General features: G+C 41.1%; 1 protein-coding gene across 1 annotated transcript in view; it reads left to right on the plus strand.

Annotated features, from left to right (window-relative positions):
- The window catches only part of HSPA9 (heat shock protein family A (Hsp70) member 9), a 79,851-nt gene that overhangs the window by 22,481 nt on the left and 39,512 nt on the right, over positions 1-17,858 (plus strand). The window contains exons 6-9 of the mRNA XM_053718553.1: positions 1,067-1,140; positions 3,745-3,851; positions 3,948-4,110; positions 4,325-4,417. Coding sequence (XP_053574528.1) covers positions 1,067-1,140; positions 3,745-3,851; positions 3,948-4,110; positions 4,325-4,417 — 437 coding nt within the window. The remainder of the gene's footprint in view (positions 1-1,066; positions 1,141-3,744; positions 3,852-3,947; positions 4,111-4,324; positions 4,418-17,858) is intronic.

Here is a 17,858-nt window from a genome sequence, read left to right on the forward strand (position 1 = left end):
TATATTTGGGGGAAAGGTTTTACGGGCAGTGGTTCCTTCCATTTAAGTTCCTGCCTTGTCCCTCCCTTCATCCGTGTACTTTAGCTTTGGTATTGGTATCCCACAAGTAATGGATGACCCGTGGACTGGATACACCTTACAAGAGAAAACACAATTTATGGTTACCTGATAAATTTATTTCTCTTGTGGTGTATCCAGTCCACGGCCCGCCCTGTCATTTTAAGGCAGGTAATTTTTAAATTTAAACTACAGTAACCACTGCACCCTATGGTTCCTCCTTTCTCGGCTTGTTTTCAGTCGAATGACTGGCTATGACAGTTAGAGGAGGAGCTATATTACAGCTCTGCTGTGGGTGTCCTCTTGCAACTTCCTGTTGGGAATGAGAATATCCCACAAGTAATGGATGATCCGTGAACTGGATACACCACAAGAGAAATAAATTTATCAGGTAAGCATAAATTGTGTTTTTCCAAGGTGGTGACCTGCCAGTGAACAAGCTACTGAGCGGTTTGTTTCTGGCTTAGCCCTTCTCTTTTCTTTACATAAAAATTAGGTTTTTCTCTAATTTTTTTGTTTGCTTCAACCGTAACTGTAATGAATTATATGAATCTGTTTGTTTTTCTTGAGTGTGTATTAACAAAGGCCATTAAAGGGATACTAAACCCAATTTTTTTTTTGTCTTGCATGATTCAGATAGAGCATGCAATTTTAAGCAACTTTCTAATTTACTCCTATTATCAATTTGTTTTCGTTCTTTTGCTATCTTTTTTGAAAAAGAAGGCATCTAAGCTAAGGAGCCATCATTTTTTTTTGGTTTAGTACACTGGACAGAACTTGTTTATTGGTGCTGTCCAATCGGCAAGCACAACCCAGGTTGTGAACCAAAAATGGTCTGGCTTCTAAACTTAAATTCTTGCTTTTCAAATAAAGATAGCAAGAGAATGAAGAAAAATTGATAATGGGAGTAATTTAGAAAGTTGCTTAAAATGGCATGTTCTATCTGAACCATGAAATAAAAAAATTGGATTCAGGTTCCCTTTAATTGAATATTTATTTATTTTTTCAGAAAATTACCTGGGGCATTCTGCAAAGAATGCTGTCATCACAGTGCCTGCCTACTTCAATGACTCCCAAAGACAGGTAATGTGTATTACTTATCCATTTGTCAGGCACTCCAAAAGTTTAAAGGGACATGAAACCCAAAACATTTCTTTCATGATTCAGATAGAGAATACAATTTTAAACAACTTTCTAATTTACTTCTATTATTTAATTTGTTTTATTCTCTTGGTATAATTTGTTGAAGTAGCAATGCACTACAGGTTTCTAAATGAACAAATGGGTGAGCCAATGACAATTGGTATATATATGCAGCGACCTATCAGCAGCTAGAACCTCGATTCTCTGCTGCTCCTGAGCTTTCATAGATAAACCGTTTAGCAAAGAAAATAACAAGGGAATGAAGCAAATTAAATAATAAAAGTAAATTGGAAAGTTATTTAAAATTGTATTCTCTATCTGAACCATGAAAGAAAAATTTGGGGTTTTTATGTCACTTTAAGTCTTTTGAAGATATTACTGCATTTATTCTCTTTGGACGCTACATTCATAAACACTCAAATTTCCCCCTCCACTTGCTGTATTTGAAGAAACCAATATAGACTTGTTACTGGAGTAGACAAGGCTGACCAACGTCATTTTACCCCCCTCTACTGAGGTCAGTTAGGGACAGACTAGTAAAGTTAGGCTTGTAAAGTCTGCAGTTTGCACTGGAAAATCCACAATTAGAGGAAAAGGTGGCAAATAAAAGTATACAGAAAAGATGTGGTTTTGTTTTTTATCTAGACATGGCACAGTTCACCCCCCAAATTTTTTTTCCCTATTTTAAATTGTTCCCAATGATCCATTTTACCTGCTGGAGTGTATTAAATTGTTTACAAGTAGCTCCTTTACCCCTATTTTGGCCTTTCAAATAGCTGATTTAGCGCATGGTATCCCAACCTATACTGAAAGTTTTGATACTGGAGTCTCAGCTACTAAATAGCCTAAGTAAACACAGCCAGCAGAAGAAATCCTACTCCCAGTGGGGTGCAGGATAGTTAAGAAATATAATTTTCCATTGTTCTCTCTATGTATTGTGCTTTAGTTTTTCAGACAAATATAAGATAAGGAAGCAATTGTGTGTACACAAAGTGATAACATGAGATATTACCTGAAGCTCAACCAATTGTAATAGGCTGTGGTTTAAAAGCACAAAACCAGCTACTTGATATACACAAACCTGAAAATGCAATTTCTCATACATTTTATACTCTGCAGCTGGTATAACAAGTCATTGAAAATGCATTAATATAAAAAAAATAATTTACAGTGTACTGTCCCTTTAAAAAAAGACCATTAAAGGGCCATGATGCCCAAATGTTGAAACGCTTGAAAGTGATGCAGCATAGCTGTAAAAAACTGACTAGAAAATATCACCTGAATATCTCTATGTAAAAAAGAAAGATATTTTACCTCAAAAGTTCCTCAGTAGCCACATCCCATTGTAAAGGACTTCTAAGCAGCAAATCAGTATGTCTGTCCTGGGACAGCTAATGGATTGAGCCTCGTGCACTCATGTTATTTCCCTATTCAGTTTAGGGAAGTTTACTATGAAATCTCATGAGATCACAGTAAGAGTTCATGACCTCAGCACTGTTGATGCTGATTGGCTGCTGTTCATTTCTTTTTTTTTTTTTTTTACCTGCAGCTGGGCAGTAACTCAAGTATAACTTTTTACACAGAACTTATTCTGCTGAGGAGATTGTGAGGTAAAATATGTTCCTTTTTTTACATAGAGATGCTCAGGTGATATATCCCTGTCAGCTTTTTACATTTATACTGCATCAGTTTCAAGTGATTTAGCATATGAGTATTATGTCCCTTAAGCTATTTTAGAATAATATAAAAATGTTTAAAGAGCCAATAGCAGAACCTGAGCATTAAAGGGATAGTAAAGTCAAAATTAAACTTTCATGAATCAGATACAGCATGCAACAGCTGGTAAGCATTTTCAGCAGTAAGTACCTTTAAAGAGATTGTAAAGTTTAATTAATAAGTGCCGGTATCTAAAAATACTATTAGAAACAGGGGCACTTTCATTCATTAAACCTTTCTTTGAAGCTTCTTTTTATAAAATACTTACCTTTTTTCTTTATGGAAAGCAGACCGGCGATCTTACGCCCGAAGCTCTTTCTGTAGTTAGCACAGCGATGATGAATCCTACTTCCTCCGTTGGTTGTTCCCTTTTGGCGTCCAGCTCATGGGTCGACGCAACTATTGGAGGAAGCCAGATTCGTCATCGATCTGCTAACTACAGCAAGAGCTGCGGGCATAGGATCGCCAGTCTGCTTTCCATAAAGAAAAGTTAAGTATTTTAAAAAGAAGCTTCAATGTAAAGTTAAATGAATGAAAGTGCCCCTGTTTTTAAGAGTATTTTTAGATACCGGGCACTTATTCATTATACTTTACATTCACTTTAATGCCAATAACCAGAAGTAGGAAGTACACAAGTGGCATTACTGTATTAACCTTGATTGCACATTAAAACAGAATTGTTTACAAATTGAAACCATAATTGTTTAAATGCTATTTCATAGAGATAATGGAAACATTCTGACTATGGTTTACAGCCTATAATTAATTTTAGCAGGTAATCCTACTATTTATATCAAAGCATTCTTATATATTTACATTTATTTGTAGGCAACCAAGGATGCTGGACAGATTGCTGGACTTAATGTTTTGAGAGTTATCAATGAGCCTACAGCAGCTGCACTTGCTTACGGCCTGGATAAATCTGACGATAAAATGTAAGAATGTTTCTACACTATTTCAACCACACCTTTTTGGTGTATTTTTATTGTATTTTTTTGGCAAGAGATGACCGGTTTATTTAATTATTTCAGTATTGCTGTATACGACTTGGGAGGTGGCACTTTCGATATTTCAATTTTGGAAATTCAGAAAGGTGTTTTTGAAGTGAAATCCACCAATGGAGACACTTTCTTGGGAGGAGAAGATTTTGACCAGGCTCTGCTGCAGTATATTGTGAAGCAGTTCAAAAGAGAGGTTTGTGTTTTTTGTTTTTGTTTTTTTAATATATAAAAATTTAACAAAATAAAATTATATTATTACAATCCTGCTTTTGTGTGAATACAGTAATACAATTTATATGTCTTAGTCCTCAGATTTATGTATGAAGTGTTTCAGAATTAAAATATTGCTTGCATTTAAATAGTCTTTGTAGTCTATGCATTTTAATACTTCTCTTCCTGTTTAAAAGTCTGGTGTGGACCTGACAAAAGACAACATGGCACTTCAGAGAGTCAGAGAAGCAGCTGAAAAGGCAAAATGTGAATTGTCCTCATCTGTACAGGTTTGTTCTTAATTTATGCTGCAATTATTGTTTTTCTTTGGTTCTTAGGTTTCAATTTGTCACAATTAGTCTATTAGCTAAAATTTTCATACAAATTCCTTGCTGTATAACTCACACTGCTGATTCACTCACCAGCCATGTCTGCTTACAATCGGCCTTTCTATGGTGCTCTCTAGCAGTTCTTTGCATGGGTTAGACCTATAAATTAGCAGGGTCACTAGTCCTAAAATGACATGATCTAATGTAATTTGTAGACTACATTGTCCTTTTTTAATACATCAAGTTATCTTGAATAAACATATCGATACTAAGCATGAGTTCCTAAGCCCATTACCCTTGTGCTGAGATGTTTTTACATGCTCATCACATTTAATATCCATTGTAGGCCATTTTGTTTTATGTAAAAAAAAATCCACGCATATTTCTTCTGTTATATGTGATCAGTCCACGGGTCATCATTACTTCTGGGATATAACTCCTCCCCAACAGGAAATGCAAGAGGATTCACCCAGCAGAGCTGCATATAGCTCCTCCCCTCTACGTCACTCCCAGTCATTCTCTTGCACCCAACGACTAGATAGGATGTGTGAGAGGACTATGGTGATTATACTTAGTTTTTATAACTTCAATCAAAAGTTTGTTATTTTACAATAGCACCGGAGCGTGTTATTGCCTCTCTGGCAGAGTTTGAAGAAGAATCTACCAGAGTTTTTACTATGATTTTAACCGGAGTAGTTAAGATCATATTGCTGTTTCTCGGCCATCTGAGGGAGGTAAAAGCTTCAGATCAGGGGACAGCGGGCAGATGAATCTGCATTGAGGTATGTAGCAGTTTTTATTTTCTGAATGGAATTGATGAGAAAATCCTGCCATACCGTTATAATGACATGTATGTATACTCTACACTTCAGTATTCTGGGGATGGTACTTCACTGGAATTACTCTGTAAAAAGTACATTAAACCTTTTAATAGGCATTTATTATGTTAAACGTTTTTGCTGGAATGTAGAATCGTTTGCATTTTCTGAGGTACTGAGTGAATAAATGTTTGGGCATTATTTTTCCACTTGGCAGTTGCTTGTTTTAATTGTGACAGTTTCGTTTCTCTCTCACTGCTGTGTGTGAGGGGGAGGGGCCGTTTTTGGCGCTCTTTGCTACGCATCAAAAATTTCCAGTCAGTTACTCTTGTATTTCCTGCATGATCCGGTTCATCTCTAACAGAACTCAGGGGTCTTCAAACTTCTTTGGAGGGAGGTAGATTCTCTCAGCAGAGCTGTGAGACTTATATATTGACTGTGATTAAAAACGTTGCTCTGTAATTTTTATGTTTCAAATTTAATTATTGTTACTTTACTAATGGGAACAAACCTTTGCTAAAAGTTGTGTTGTTTTCAAGGATTGATGCTATAACTGTTTTTTCAGTTCATTATTTCAACTGTCATTTAATCGTTTAGTGCTTCTTTGAGGCACAGTACGTTTTTGTTAAATAAGATTGTAACCAAGTTGCAAGTTTATTTGCTAGTGTGTTAAACATGTCTGATTCAGAGGAAGATACCTGTGTCATTTGTTCCAATGCCAAGGTGGAGCCCAATAGAAATTTATGTACTAACTGTATTGATGCTACTTTAAATAAAAGTCAATCTGTACAAATTGAACAAATTTCACCAAACAGCGAGGGGAGAGTTATGCCGACTAACTCGCCTCACGTGTCAGTACCTGCATCTCCCGCCCGGGAGGTGCGTGATATTGTGGCGCCTAGTACATCTGGGCGGCCATTACAGATAACATTACAAGATATGGCTACTGTTATGACTGAAGTTTTGGCTAAATTACCAGAACTAAGAGGCAAGCGTGATCACTCTGGGGTGAGAACAGAGTGCGCTGATAATACTAGGGCCATGTCTGATACTGCGTCACAGCTTGCAGAGCATGAGGACGGAGAGCTTCATTCTGTGGGTGACGGTTCTGATCCAAACAGATTGGATTCAGATATTTCAAATTTTAAATTTAAATTGGAGAACCTCCGTGTATTACTAGGGGAGGTTTTAGCGGCTCTTAATGATTGTAACACTGTTGCAATACCAGAGAAATTGTGTAGGTTGGATAAATACTTTGCGGTACCGGCGAGTACTGACGTTTTTCCTATACCTAAGAGACTAACTGAAATTGTTACTAAGGAGTGGGATAGACCCGGTGTGCCGTTCTCACCCCCTCCAATATTTAGAAAGATGTTTCCAATAGACGCCACCACACGGGACTTATGGCAAACGGTCCCTAAGGTGGAGGGAGCAGTTTCTACTTTAGCTAAGCGTACCACTATCCCGGTGGAGGATAGCTGTGCTTTTTTAGATCCAATGGATAAAAAATTAGAGGGTTACCTTAAGAAAATGTTTGTTCAACAAGGTTTTATATTGCAACCCCTTGCATGCATCGCGCCGATTACGGCTGCGGCAGCATTTTGGATTGAGTCTCTGGAAGAGAACCTTAGTTCAGCTACGCTGGACGACATTACGGACAGGCTTAGAGTCCTTAAACTAGCTAATTCATTCATTTCGGAGGCCGTAGTACATTTAACCAAACTTACGGCTAAGAACTCAGGATTCGCCATTCAGGCACGTAGGGCGCTGTGGCTAAAATCCTGGTCAGCTGATGTAACTTCTAAGTCCAAATTACTTAATATACCTTTCAAGGGGCAAACTTTATTTGGGCCCGGTTTGAAAGAAATTATCGCTGACATTACAGGAGGTAAGGGCCACGCCCTGCCTCAAGACAAAGCCAAAGCTAAGGCTAGACAGTCTAATTTTCGTCCCTTTCGGAATTTCAAAGCAGGAGCAGCACCAACTTCCACTGCACCAAAACAGGAAGGAGCTGTTGCTCGTTACAGACAAGGCTGGAAACCTAACCAGTCCTGGAACAAGGGCAAGCAGGCCAGGAAACCTGCTGCTGCCCCTAAGACAGCATGAATCGAGGGCCCCCGATCCGGGACCGGATCTAGTGGGGGGCAGACTCTCTCTCTTCGCCCAGGCTTGGGCAAGAGATGTTCAGGATCCCTGGGCGCTAGAGATCATATCTCAGGGATACCTTCTAGACTTCAAATTCTCTCCCCCAAGAGGGAGATTTCATCTGTCAAGGTTGTCAACAAACCAGATAAAGAAAGAAGCGTTTCTACGCTGTGTACAAGATCTGTTATTAATGGGAGTGATCCATCCGGTTCCGCGGTCGGAACAAGGACAAGGGTTTTACTCAAACCTGTTTGTGGTTCCCAAAAAAGAGGGAACTTTCAGGCCAATCTTGGATTTAAAGATCCTAAACAAATTCCTAAGAGTTCCATCGTTCAAAATGGAAACTATTCGGACAATCTTACCCATGATCCAAAAGGGTCAGTACATGACCACAGTGGATTTAAAGGATGCTTACCTTCACATACCGATTCACAAAGATCATTACCGGTATCTAAGGTTTGCCTTCTTAGACAGGCATTACCAGTTTGTAGCTCTTCCATTCGGATTGGCTACGGCTCCAAGAATCTTCACAAAGGTTCTAGGTGCCCTTCTGGCGGTACTAAGACCGCGAGGAATTTCGGTAGCTCCGTACCTAGACGACATTCTGATACAAGCTTCAAGCTTTCAAACTGCCAAGTCTCATACAGAGTTAGTTCTGGCATTTCTAAGGTCGCATGGATGGAAAGTGAACGAAAAGAAGAGTTCTCTCTTTCCTCTCACAAGAGTTCCATTCTTGGGGACTCTTATAGATTCTGTAGAAATGAAGATTTATCTGACAGAAGACAGATTAACAAAGCTTCTAAATGCATGCCGTGTCCTTCATTCCATTCAACTCCCGTCAGTAGCTCAATGCATGGAGGTGATCGGCTTAATGGTAGCAGCAATGGACATAGTACCCTTTGCACGTCTACATCTCAGACCGCTGCAATTGTGCATGCTGAGTCAGTGGAATGGGGATTACTCAGACTTGTCCCCTACTCTGAATCTGGATCAAGAGACCAGAAACTCTCTTCTATGGTGGCTTTCTCGGCCACATCTGTCCAGGGGGATGCCATTCAGCAGGCCGGACTGGACAATTGTAACAACAGACGCCAGCCTACTAGGTTGGGGCGCTGTCTGGAATTCTCTGAAGGCTCAGGGACAATGGAATCAGGAGGAAAGTCTCCTGCCAATAAACATTCTGGAATTGAGAGCAGTTCTCAATGCCCTTCTGGCTTGGCCCCAGTTAAAAACTCGGGGGTTCATCAGGTTTCAGTCGGACAACATCACGACTGTAGCTTACATCAACCATCAAGGAGGGACAAGCAGCTCCCTAGCAATGATGGAAGTATCAAAGATAATTCGCTGGGCAGAGTCTCACTCTTGCCACCTGTCAGCAATCCACATCCCGGGAGTGGAGAACTGGGAGGCGGATTTCTTGAGTCGCCAGACTTTTCATCCGGGGGAGTGGGAACTTCATCCGGAGGTCTTTGCCCAAATACTTCGACGTTGGGGCAAACCAGAGATAGATCTCATGGCGTCTCGCCAGAACGCCAAACTTCCTCGCTACGGGTCCAGATCCAGGGATCCGGGAGCGGTTCTGATAGATGCTTTGACAGCACCTTGGAACTTCGGGATGGCTTATGTGTTTCCACCCTTCCCGCTGCTTCCTCGATTGATTGCCAAAATCAAACAGGAGAGAGCATCAGTGATTCTAATAGCGCCTGCATGGCCACGCAGGACTTGGTATGCAGATCTAGTGGACATGTCATCCTGTCCGCCTTGGTCTCTACCTCTAAGACAGGACCTTCTGATACAGGGTCCATTCAAACATCAAAATCTAACTTCTCTGAAGCTGACTGCTTGGAAATTGAACGCTTGATTTTATCAAAACGTGGTTTTTCTGAGTCGGTTATTGATACCCTGATACAGGCTAGGAAGCCTGTTACCAGAAGGATTTACCATAAGATATGGCGTAAATACCTATATTGGTGCGAATCCAAAGGTTACTCCTGGAGTAAGGTTAGGATTCCTAGGATATTGTCCTTTCTACAAGAAGGTTTAGAAAAGGGTTTATCGGCTAGTTCATTAAAGGGACAGATCTCAGCTCTGTCCATCTTGTTGCACAGGCGTCTGTCAGAAAATCCAGACGTCCAGGCCTTTTGTCAGGCTTTAGCTAGGATCAAGCCTGTGTTTAAAACTGTTGCTCCGCCATGGAGTTTAAACCTTGTTCTTAACGTTCTACAAGGAGTTCCGTTTGAACCCCTTCATTCCATTGATATAAAGTTGTTATCTTGAAAAGTGTTGTTTTTAATGGCTATTTCTTCGGCTCGGAGAGTCTCTGAGTTATCAGCTTTACATTGTGATTCTCCTTATTTGATTTTTCATTCAGATAAGGTAGTTCTGCGTACAAAACCTGGGTTCTTACCTAAGGTAGTCACTAACAGGAACATCGATCAAGAGATCGTGGTTCCTTCCCTGTGCCCGAATCCTTCTTCAAAGAAGGAACGTCTTCTACACAATCTGGATGTAGTTCGTGCCCTCAAGTTCTACTTGCAGGCAACTAAGGATTTTCGACAAACGTCTTCCCTGTTTGTCGTGTACTCTGGTCAGAGGAGAGGTCATAAGGCTTCGGCTACCTCTCTCTCCTTCTGGCTTCGTAGCATAATTCGTTTAGCCTATGAGACTGCTGGACAGCAGCCTCCTGAAAGAATTACAGCTCATTCTACTAGAGCTGTGGCTTCCACTTGGGCCTTTAAGAATGAGGCCTCTGTTGAACAGATTTCCAAGGCTGCAACTTGGTCTTCGCTTCATACTTTTTCCAAATTTTACAAATTTGACACTTTTGCTTCTTCGGAGGCTATTTTTGGGAGAAAGGTTCTTCAGGCAGTGGTTCCTTCTGTATAATGAGCCTGCCTATCCCTCCCGTCATCCGTGTACTTTTGCTTTGGTATTGGTATCCCAGAAGTAATGATGACCCGTGGACTGATCACACATAACAGAAGAAAACATAATTTATGCTTACCTGATAAATTCCTTTCTTCTGTTGTGTGATCAGTCCACGGCCCGCCCTGTTTTTTAAGGCAGGTAAATATCTTTTAAATTATACTCCAGTCACCACTTCACCCTTGGTTTCTCCTTTCTCGTTGATTCTTGGTCGAATGACTGGGAGTGACGTAGAGGGGAGGAGCTATATGCAGCTCTGCTGGGTGAATCCTCTTGCATTTCCTGTTGGGGAGGAGTTATATCCCAGAAGTAATGATGACCCGTGGACTGATCACACAACAGAAGAAAGGAATTTATCAGGTAAGCATAAATTATGTTTTTTTTTTTTTTTTTTTTTTCTGCAACAGATCCAAACTGTAATTTGTTTAGGAATATATCATATGTGAGAACTGTGCTACAAAACGTGAAATATATATTTTTTTCAAAAAGATGCACTCCTTATAACGAAAGTGTATAATTGCCGAGGTGCTGTATAAAGAATCCAAATATCGTAGCAGAGATAAGCACTCACTGGACTTCAAAGTAAAAATTCACATTTATTGTGTCAAAGTTAAAAGCAGAGCCTAATGTTTCGGAACCGCATAGGATCCTTTGTCAAATGCAGAACCATCCCAAACAAATCTTACCTTTTTTATATATACACGTGTGTATGTTTGTAATATAAAATATATACAACAAACTCTATTATACAGACGTGACATTTCAGGGTTACCCCCATCGTCTTTGATTTGCACTTAGGGGCTCCCATGAGCTTCTGCACAAATAAATGCACATTTATTCACGCCAGGTGATCACCTTTAACCATAGTGATCCCCTGCCTATTAAAACTTATGTAGAGGCTCTATTTTAAAGAGGTACTTCTGGACTTTAAAATAAGGGTGCAAGTGGGTCTCTAGGTCTTTTTGATGGCCTGTTAGAATGTGATACATGTAGTTTTTAATTTTTTTTTTTTATTCTTTATACCCACAAGATACACTTTTGAAAGAGCAGGCAATTACCTATCAAACGGGGATTTGTTGATGATGACCACGTCGTCAAGGAGTTAATATGGACACTTTAAGAGGCACCTGTTCCTACTAAGCATGTGCAAGAGTTCAGTATATACATATAGGAGTTTGCTATTTGCTGGTAGCTGTCACATGATTCAGGGGCCAAGGAAAATGCTAGTAACTGAAATTGGTCCGAAAAAAACCTACTATTTGAAATTCAGACTAAGTTCTGTTTAGGGCTGCACGATTAATCGCGGATGCGGTTTTAAACCGGAATTAATCGCCGCGGTTTTCAAACCGCGAGAGTACGCGATTTAAAAAAAAAATAATCTTCAGATTGTCCTGAAAACGGAGGCGGAGAGGGAGGATGAGTGGCAGACCAGTGTGCAGCCGTGGGCGGATTTTGGAAGAGATTGAAGAGTGTGTGGGAGTCATCTGGGAGTAGTGTGGGGGTGGTCAAGCAGTGGTGTGGCGGTGGGACAGCTCAAAGTTGTGAGCAATAAAGTGAGTATTGTACAAATACTTTATAGTGCCTTACTGACTTTTTTTTTTTTAACTTCTTTTGTAGTTTGTATTTTTATGCTCCAAGAGTGCATTGGACATTGAGAAACATGTACAGTAAGATTCTGTTGTGTACTGTTAAATAAAGGGACTTTATACTATCTATGTAACCACAGCACAGGTAGCACTAGCTAATTTTATTTGAACTATTTTTTGTGGTTTTGTAATTTTATGCTCCAAGAGTGTATTGGACATTGAGAAACATGTACAGTAAGATTCTGTAGTGTTAAACGTTTTATTGAAAAATGAAGGTGTTACAGTAATTAATAAAATTGCGATTAAATCGCAATTGTGTTTTTTTTTTTTTTCTTTTTAAATTGCGATATTTTTCTTCACCGATATCGCCCGCCCTAGTTCTGTTGCATTGTCTTTTTATTATGAGTTTGTTGATTAAGCAGTGCTACTGTATTTAAAGGGGCATGAAACCAAATTTCTTTCTTAAGACACAGTGAGTCTACGGATCATCAATTACTGTTGGGAATATCACTCCTGGCCAGCAGGAGGCGGCAAAGAGCACCACAGCAAAGCTGTTAAGTATCACTTCCTTCCCACATCCCCCAGTCATTCTCTTTGCCTGCGGTGCAAGGAGGAGGTGAAGTTTTCGTTGTCTGAAAAGAAGTTTACTTCAATCAAGATTTTATTTTAAAGCAGAGTAGGTTTGCTCTGATCTTTTCTTGGGTCTAGCCGTACCCCACGTCAGTCTCTTCAGTAGGGCAGTGGTGGCTTTTAAGCAGTTGGGAACTTGTGAGGTACAATCCTCACTGCATTTTCTCAACAGATTTGCTGCCCTATTCAGAAAACCTGAGTAAGTTTACTCTGATCTTTTTCTCCACAGGTCCATGTGAGGAGTGGCATCCTCTCAAACCAGGTGAGCTGTCCTTCTGCCGGACAGACAGATACAGGTAAGTGCCCAAAAATATTTTCTTTGATAGCAAGAGGGAAAATGCTGGCACTTCAGCAGTCTATGACTGCATGGGGACGTTTTATTCATTGACCCTATTAAGGGTTAATTAATAAGGGCAGAGTAGCAGGCACCGGGCGATGAGGACTATGTGTGTTGTTCCTGGGTGATAACTTATTTTTATTGGTGGCTCAGTGTCCTTATCTCCAGTGTAGACCCCGTCTAGGATAGTGTAAGATTTAGAGACATTAACCGTCCATGCGGTTTTCTAAAATAGACTTTTGACGTTCCAGTCTTAATGGTCACTGGGACCGTCCCTGATTACTATGAGAGGCGGTTCCATTCCTGAGACGGCAGAATGTGTAAGGAGCGCTTTCTGGGCTCACTTCCTGTGATCTCCGGAGTGGTGACGCTGTTGCTAACTTAGGCTTCAATCTCAGCCGACTTTTCTCTAAGGATTCCGGATTAAACCGGAACGCTTTTTCAAACATAATATACTCCTGAATTTCCAGTCAGCAGGACAGGTAGGCACCTCAGCGACATAGCTGAGGTGTAGAGGGTTGCTTGGGGATTGTTGAGTTCAGTTTCAATTGTGATTAAGGCTCTTAAAGGACCAGTCAACACTGTAGATTTGCATAATCAACAAATGCAAGATAACAAGACAATGCAATAGCACTTAGTCTGAACTTCAAATAAGTAGTAGATTTTTTTTTTTTTTTCTGACAATTTTAAGTTATGTCTTTTTTCACTCCCCCTGTACCATGTGACAGCCATCAGCCAATCACAAATGCATACACGTACCATGTGACAGCAATCAGCCATTCACAAATACATACACACTTATTCTTGCACATGCTTAGTAGGAGCTGGCGACTCAAAGTTTAAATATAAAAAGACTATGCACATTTTTGTTAATGGGAGTAAATTGGAAAGTTGTTTAAAATTGAATTCTCTATAAGAATAATGAAAGTTTAATTTTTGAGTGTCCCTTTAAGTTTAATGCTTAAAGGGACAGTAATCGTGTTTATTTTGTTTTATTTCAAAATATGAAGAATTTTTTTTTTTTTTTTTTTTTTTAAATTGGCCTTCTTGTTTGTAATATGGACCAAGAGGCTTTGCTAAATGTTGCATGTTAGCTATGTTTTAACTTCCAGGTGGAACCGCCTATTCCTTTTGTGTTCTTCATGCATTGAAAGAACTTTGTTTTACAAGGATAGCCTTTTTGAACCTGAGCCATCATTATCTAAGGCTGATGCTGTTCAGGTTTCTCCTGTATCAGATATGCCGCAGCTTTCTCCTCAAGCGTCCTAATCATTATCTCCACATGCAGTGCCCTACGGTTCCTCTCGCGCTCCTCCTGTAGGAGTTTATTTGCAAGACATTGCTGCCCAGGTAACCCCTGCGGTATCTTAGGCGTTGTCTGCTTTTCCCATGCTTCAGGGAAAGCGCAAGAGGAAATTTAAAGATTCAGTTAGTAAGGTTTCTGATCCAGTTGTGGCTAACCAGGGTGCTCTTTTCTCAGAAGTCTGAGGAAGACACATTGGTAGCATCTGAGGGTGGAATCTCGGACTGTGACAGTATAATTCCTTCTTCTGATGCTTAAGTTGTATCCTTCAGGTTTAAGCTGGAACATCTTACTTAAGGATGTTTTGGCTACCTTGGCCGACTCCGACACTACGGTCGTAGTCGACCCTAAGAAATCTAGTAAGTTAAGCAAATACTTTGATGTTCCCTCCGGTGGAGGTATTCCCTGTACCAGACCGTGCTACAGAGATTATTGCGCGTGAGTGGGAGAGGCCTGGAATCCCTTTTTCTCCATCTCCAATTTTCAAGAAAATGTTTCCAATTGCCATGATTCCTTAATGGAGTCAGCTGACTATTCCTAAGGTGGAAGGAGCGATCTCCACTTTGGCCAAGAGAATCACTATTCCCATAGAGGATAGCTGTTCTTTAAAGGATCCAATGGACAAGAAGTTGGAGGCCTTGCTAAAAAAGATGTATGTTCATCAGGGTCTCCAATGGTAGCCTGCGGTGTGTATTGCCACTGTCACCAGGGCGGCAGCCTACTGGTTTGATACGTTGTCTGATTCCATTCAGGCAGATACTCCATTAGAGGAGATCCAGGACAGGATTTTTAAGGCTCCTAAGTTAGCCAATTCATTTATCTTTGATGCTTCCTTACAAGTCATTAAATTGTGAGCAAAAATGTCTGGTTTTGCTGTACTAGCTTGCAGAGCCTTATGGTTGAAATCCTGGTCTGCGGATGTTTCATCTAAGCCCAAGCTTTTAGCGATCCCTTACAGGGGTAAGACCTTGTTTGGACCTGGCCTGGCGGAAATCTCTTCAGATATTACAGGTGGAAAAGGAACTTTTCTGCCACAAGGAGGTAAGCCTTCCCCTCCCTTTTTCCAAGCGGGAACAGTCCAAGCCTTCTTGGAAACACAATCAGTCTTGGAACAAGGGGAAGCAATCGAAGAAACCCGCAGCTGATTCTAAGTCGGCATGAAGGGTTTGCCCCTGATCCAGGATCGGATCCAGTAGGGGGCGGACTTACTCAATTCGCTCAAGCTTGGATACGGGATCTCCCAGATCCCTGGGCGGTGGACATCGTATCCCGGGGTTACAAGTTAGAATTCAAGACCGTTCCTCCTCTCAAGATTATCTGTAGACCAGATTAAAAAAAGAGGCATTCTTAAAATGTGTTAAGGATCTTTCCAACCTGGGAGTGATAGTCTCAGTTCCAATGCAGGAACATGGTCTGGGGTTCTACTCAAATCTGTTCGTGGTTCCCAAAAAAGAGGGAACTTTCAGACCAATTTTAGATATCAAAAGTCTAAACAGGTTCTTCAGAGTACCGTCCTTCAAGATGGAAACTATATGTTCCATTCTTCCCTTGGTCCAAGAGGGTCAGTTCATGACGACCATAGACCCTAAAGGATGTGTACCTTCATGTTCCCATTCACAGGGATCATCACAAATTTCTGAGATTCGCCTTTTTGGACAATTGATTTCAGATTGTAGCTCTTCTGTTTGGCCTTGCCACTGCTCCCTGAATTTTCTCAAAGGTTCTGGGGGCTCTATTGGCAGTGATCCGGTCTCGGGGCATTGCAGTGGCACCCTATCTAGGCACCGTCTTTCCAGCTAAAGTGTTCTTAGGGACCATAATAGATTCCCTAGCGAAGATATTTCTGTCAGAAAATACAAGATTTTCAATGGTCTTGCCTTTAAGTCCTCTCCTTAGCAGTCAGTGGCTCAATGTATGGAGGTAATTGGTCTGATGGTAGCTTCCATGGACATCATTCCGTTCGCTCGGTTCCATCTCGGAGCTCTGCAGTTATGCATGCTAAGACAATGGAACAGAGATTATGCGGGTCTGTCTCAACGAATAGATCTGGATCAGACGACAAGAGTCTCACACTCACTCTCACACACTCACTCCCCCCCAGGGAACTTGCTTCCGCAGACCTTCCTGGGTGATTGTGACCACGGATGCTGGGCTGGGGAGCAGTCTGGGACTTGCTGAAGGCTCAGGGTCTATGGACTCTCGAGGAGTCAGATTTCCCCATAAACATCCTAGATGCTTCAATGCTCTGCTGACCTGGCCTCAGCTTTAGCCCGGTTTATCAGGTTCCAGTTGGACAATCAACCACCAGGGAGGAACTCGGAGTTCCTTGGCCATGACAGAGGTGGCTCGAATTATTCAGTGGGCAGAGACCCACAACTGCTGTCTATCTGCGATCCACATTCCAGGAGTGGACAATTGGGAAGCGTATTTTCTGAGCAGACAGACTTTTCATTCGATGGCGTGGGAACTCCATCCGGAGGTGTTTTCCCTCAAATGGGGACGGCCGGAGCTGGATCTCATGGCATCTCGGCAGAATGCCAAGCTCCTGAGGTATGGTTCGAGGTCAAGGGATCCACAGGCCGTTCTGATGCTTTGACGGTCCCATGGAATTTGTCTAGCATACCTGTTTCCTCCGTTCACTCTCCTTCCACGAGTCATTGCTCGGCTCAAGCAGGAGAGGGCGTCAGTGATTCTCATAGCACCGGCGTGTGGCCTCGCAGGATCTGGTATGCAGACCTAGTGGAAATGTCATCTCTTCCACCTTTGAGACTCCCTCTACTTCAGGGTCCCTTCAATCTCCAAGCAGCTTCAGAGAAACGAGATTTGGATGAAGGAACGCTTAATTATATCTAAGCGTGGGTTTTCCGAGTTGGTCATTGAGACTTTGATTCAGGCTCGCAAGCCTGTGACAAGAAAGATAATTACCATAAAATATGCGCATATGGTGTAAATATCTGGTGTGAATCCAGAGGTTATTCTTTGGGTAGAGTCAGGATTCCTAGGATTTTGTCTTTTCTCCAGGAAGCTCTGAAGAAGGTTTTGTCAGCAAGTATACTCTGGAGGGTCACATCTCTGCGTTGTCTATTTTGTTGCATAAGCGTCTGGCAGACGTGCAATCTTTTTGTCAGGCATTGGTCAGAATCGGGTCTGTGTTTAAACCTGTTACTCCTCCATGGAGTTTTAACCTTGTTCAAGTTTTACAGCAGGCTCCGTTTGAGCCTATGCATTCCTTAGATATTAAGAGGTTATCTTGGAAGGTTTTGTTTCTTGTTGCTACATCTTCTGCTTGGAGAGTCTTGAAACTCTCAGCGCTGCAGTGTGATTCCCCTTATCTTTCATTCTGATAAGGTGGTTCTTCGTACTGAGTTAGGTTTCCTTCCTAAAGTTGTTTCGGACAGGAATATTAATCAGGAAATGCTGGACAGCACTTGTTTATTGGTGGGTGAATGTATCCACCAATCGACAAGAACCCAGGTTGTTCACCAGAAATGGACTGGCATCTAAACTTACATTCTTGCTTTTCAAATAAAGATTTCAAATTTTCTTCATTCTCTTGGTGGTAGGAGTAAACTAGAAAGTTGCTTAAAATTGCGTTCTCTATCTTAATCATGAAAGAAAAAAATTGGGTTCAGTCTCCCTTTAAGGCAGATATCCTCAA

Source organism: Bombina bombina, chromosome 6 (assembly GCF_027579735.1).
Source record: "Bombina bombina isolate aBomBom1 chromosome 6, aBomBom1.pri, whole genome shotgun sequence".
Classification (NCBI taxonomy): Eukaryota; Metazoa; Chordata; class Amphibia; order Anura; family Bombinatoridae; genus Bombina; species Bombina bombina.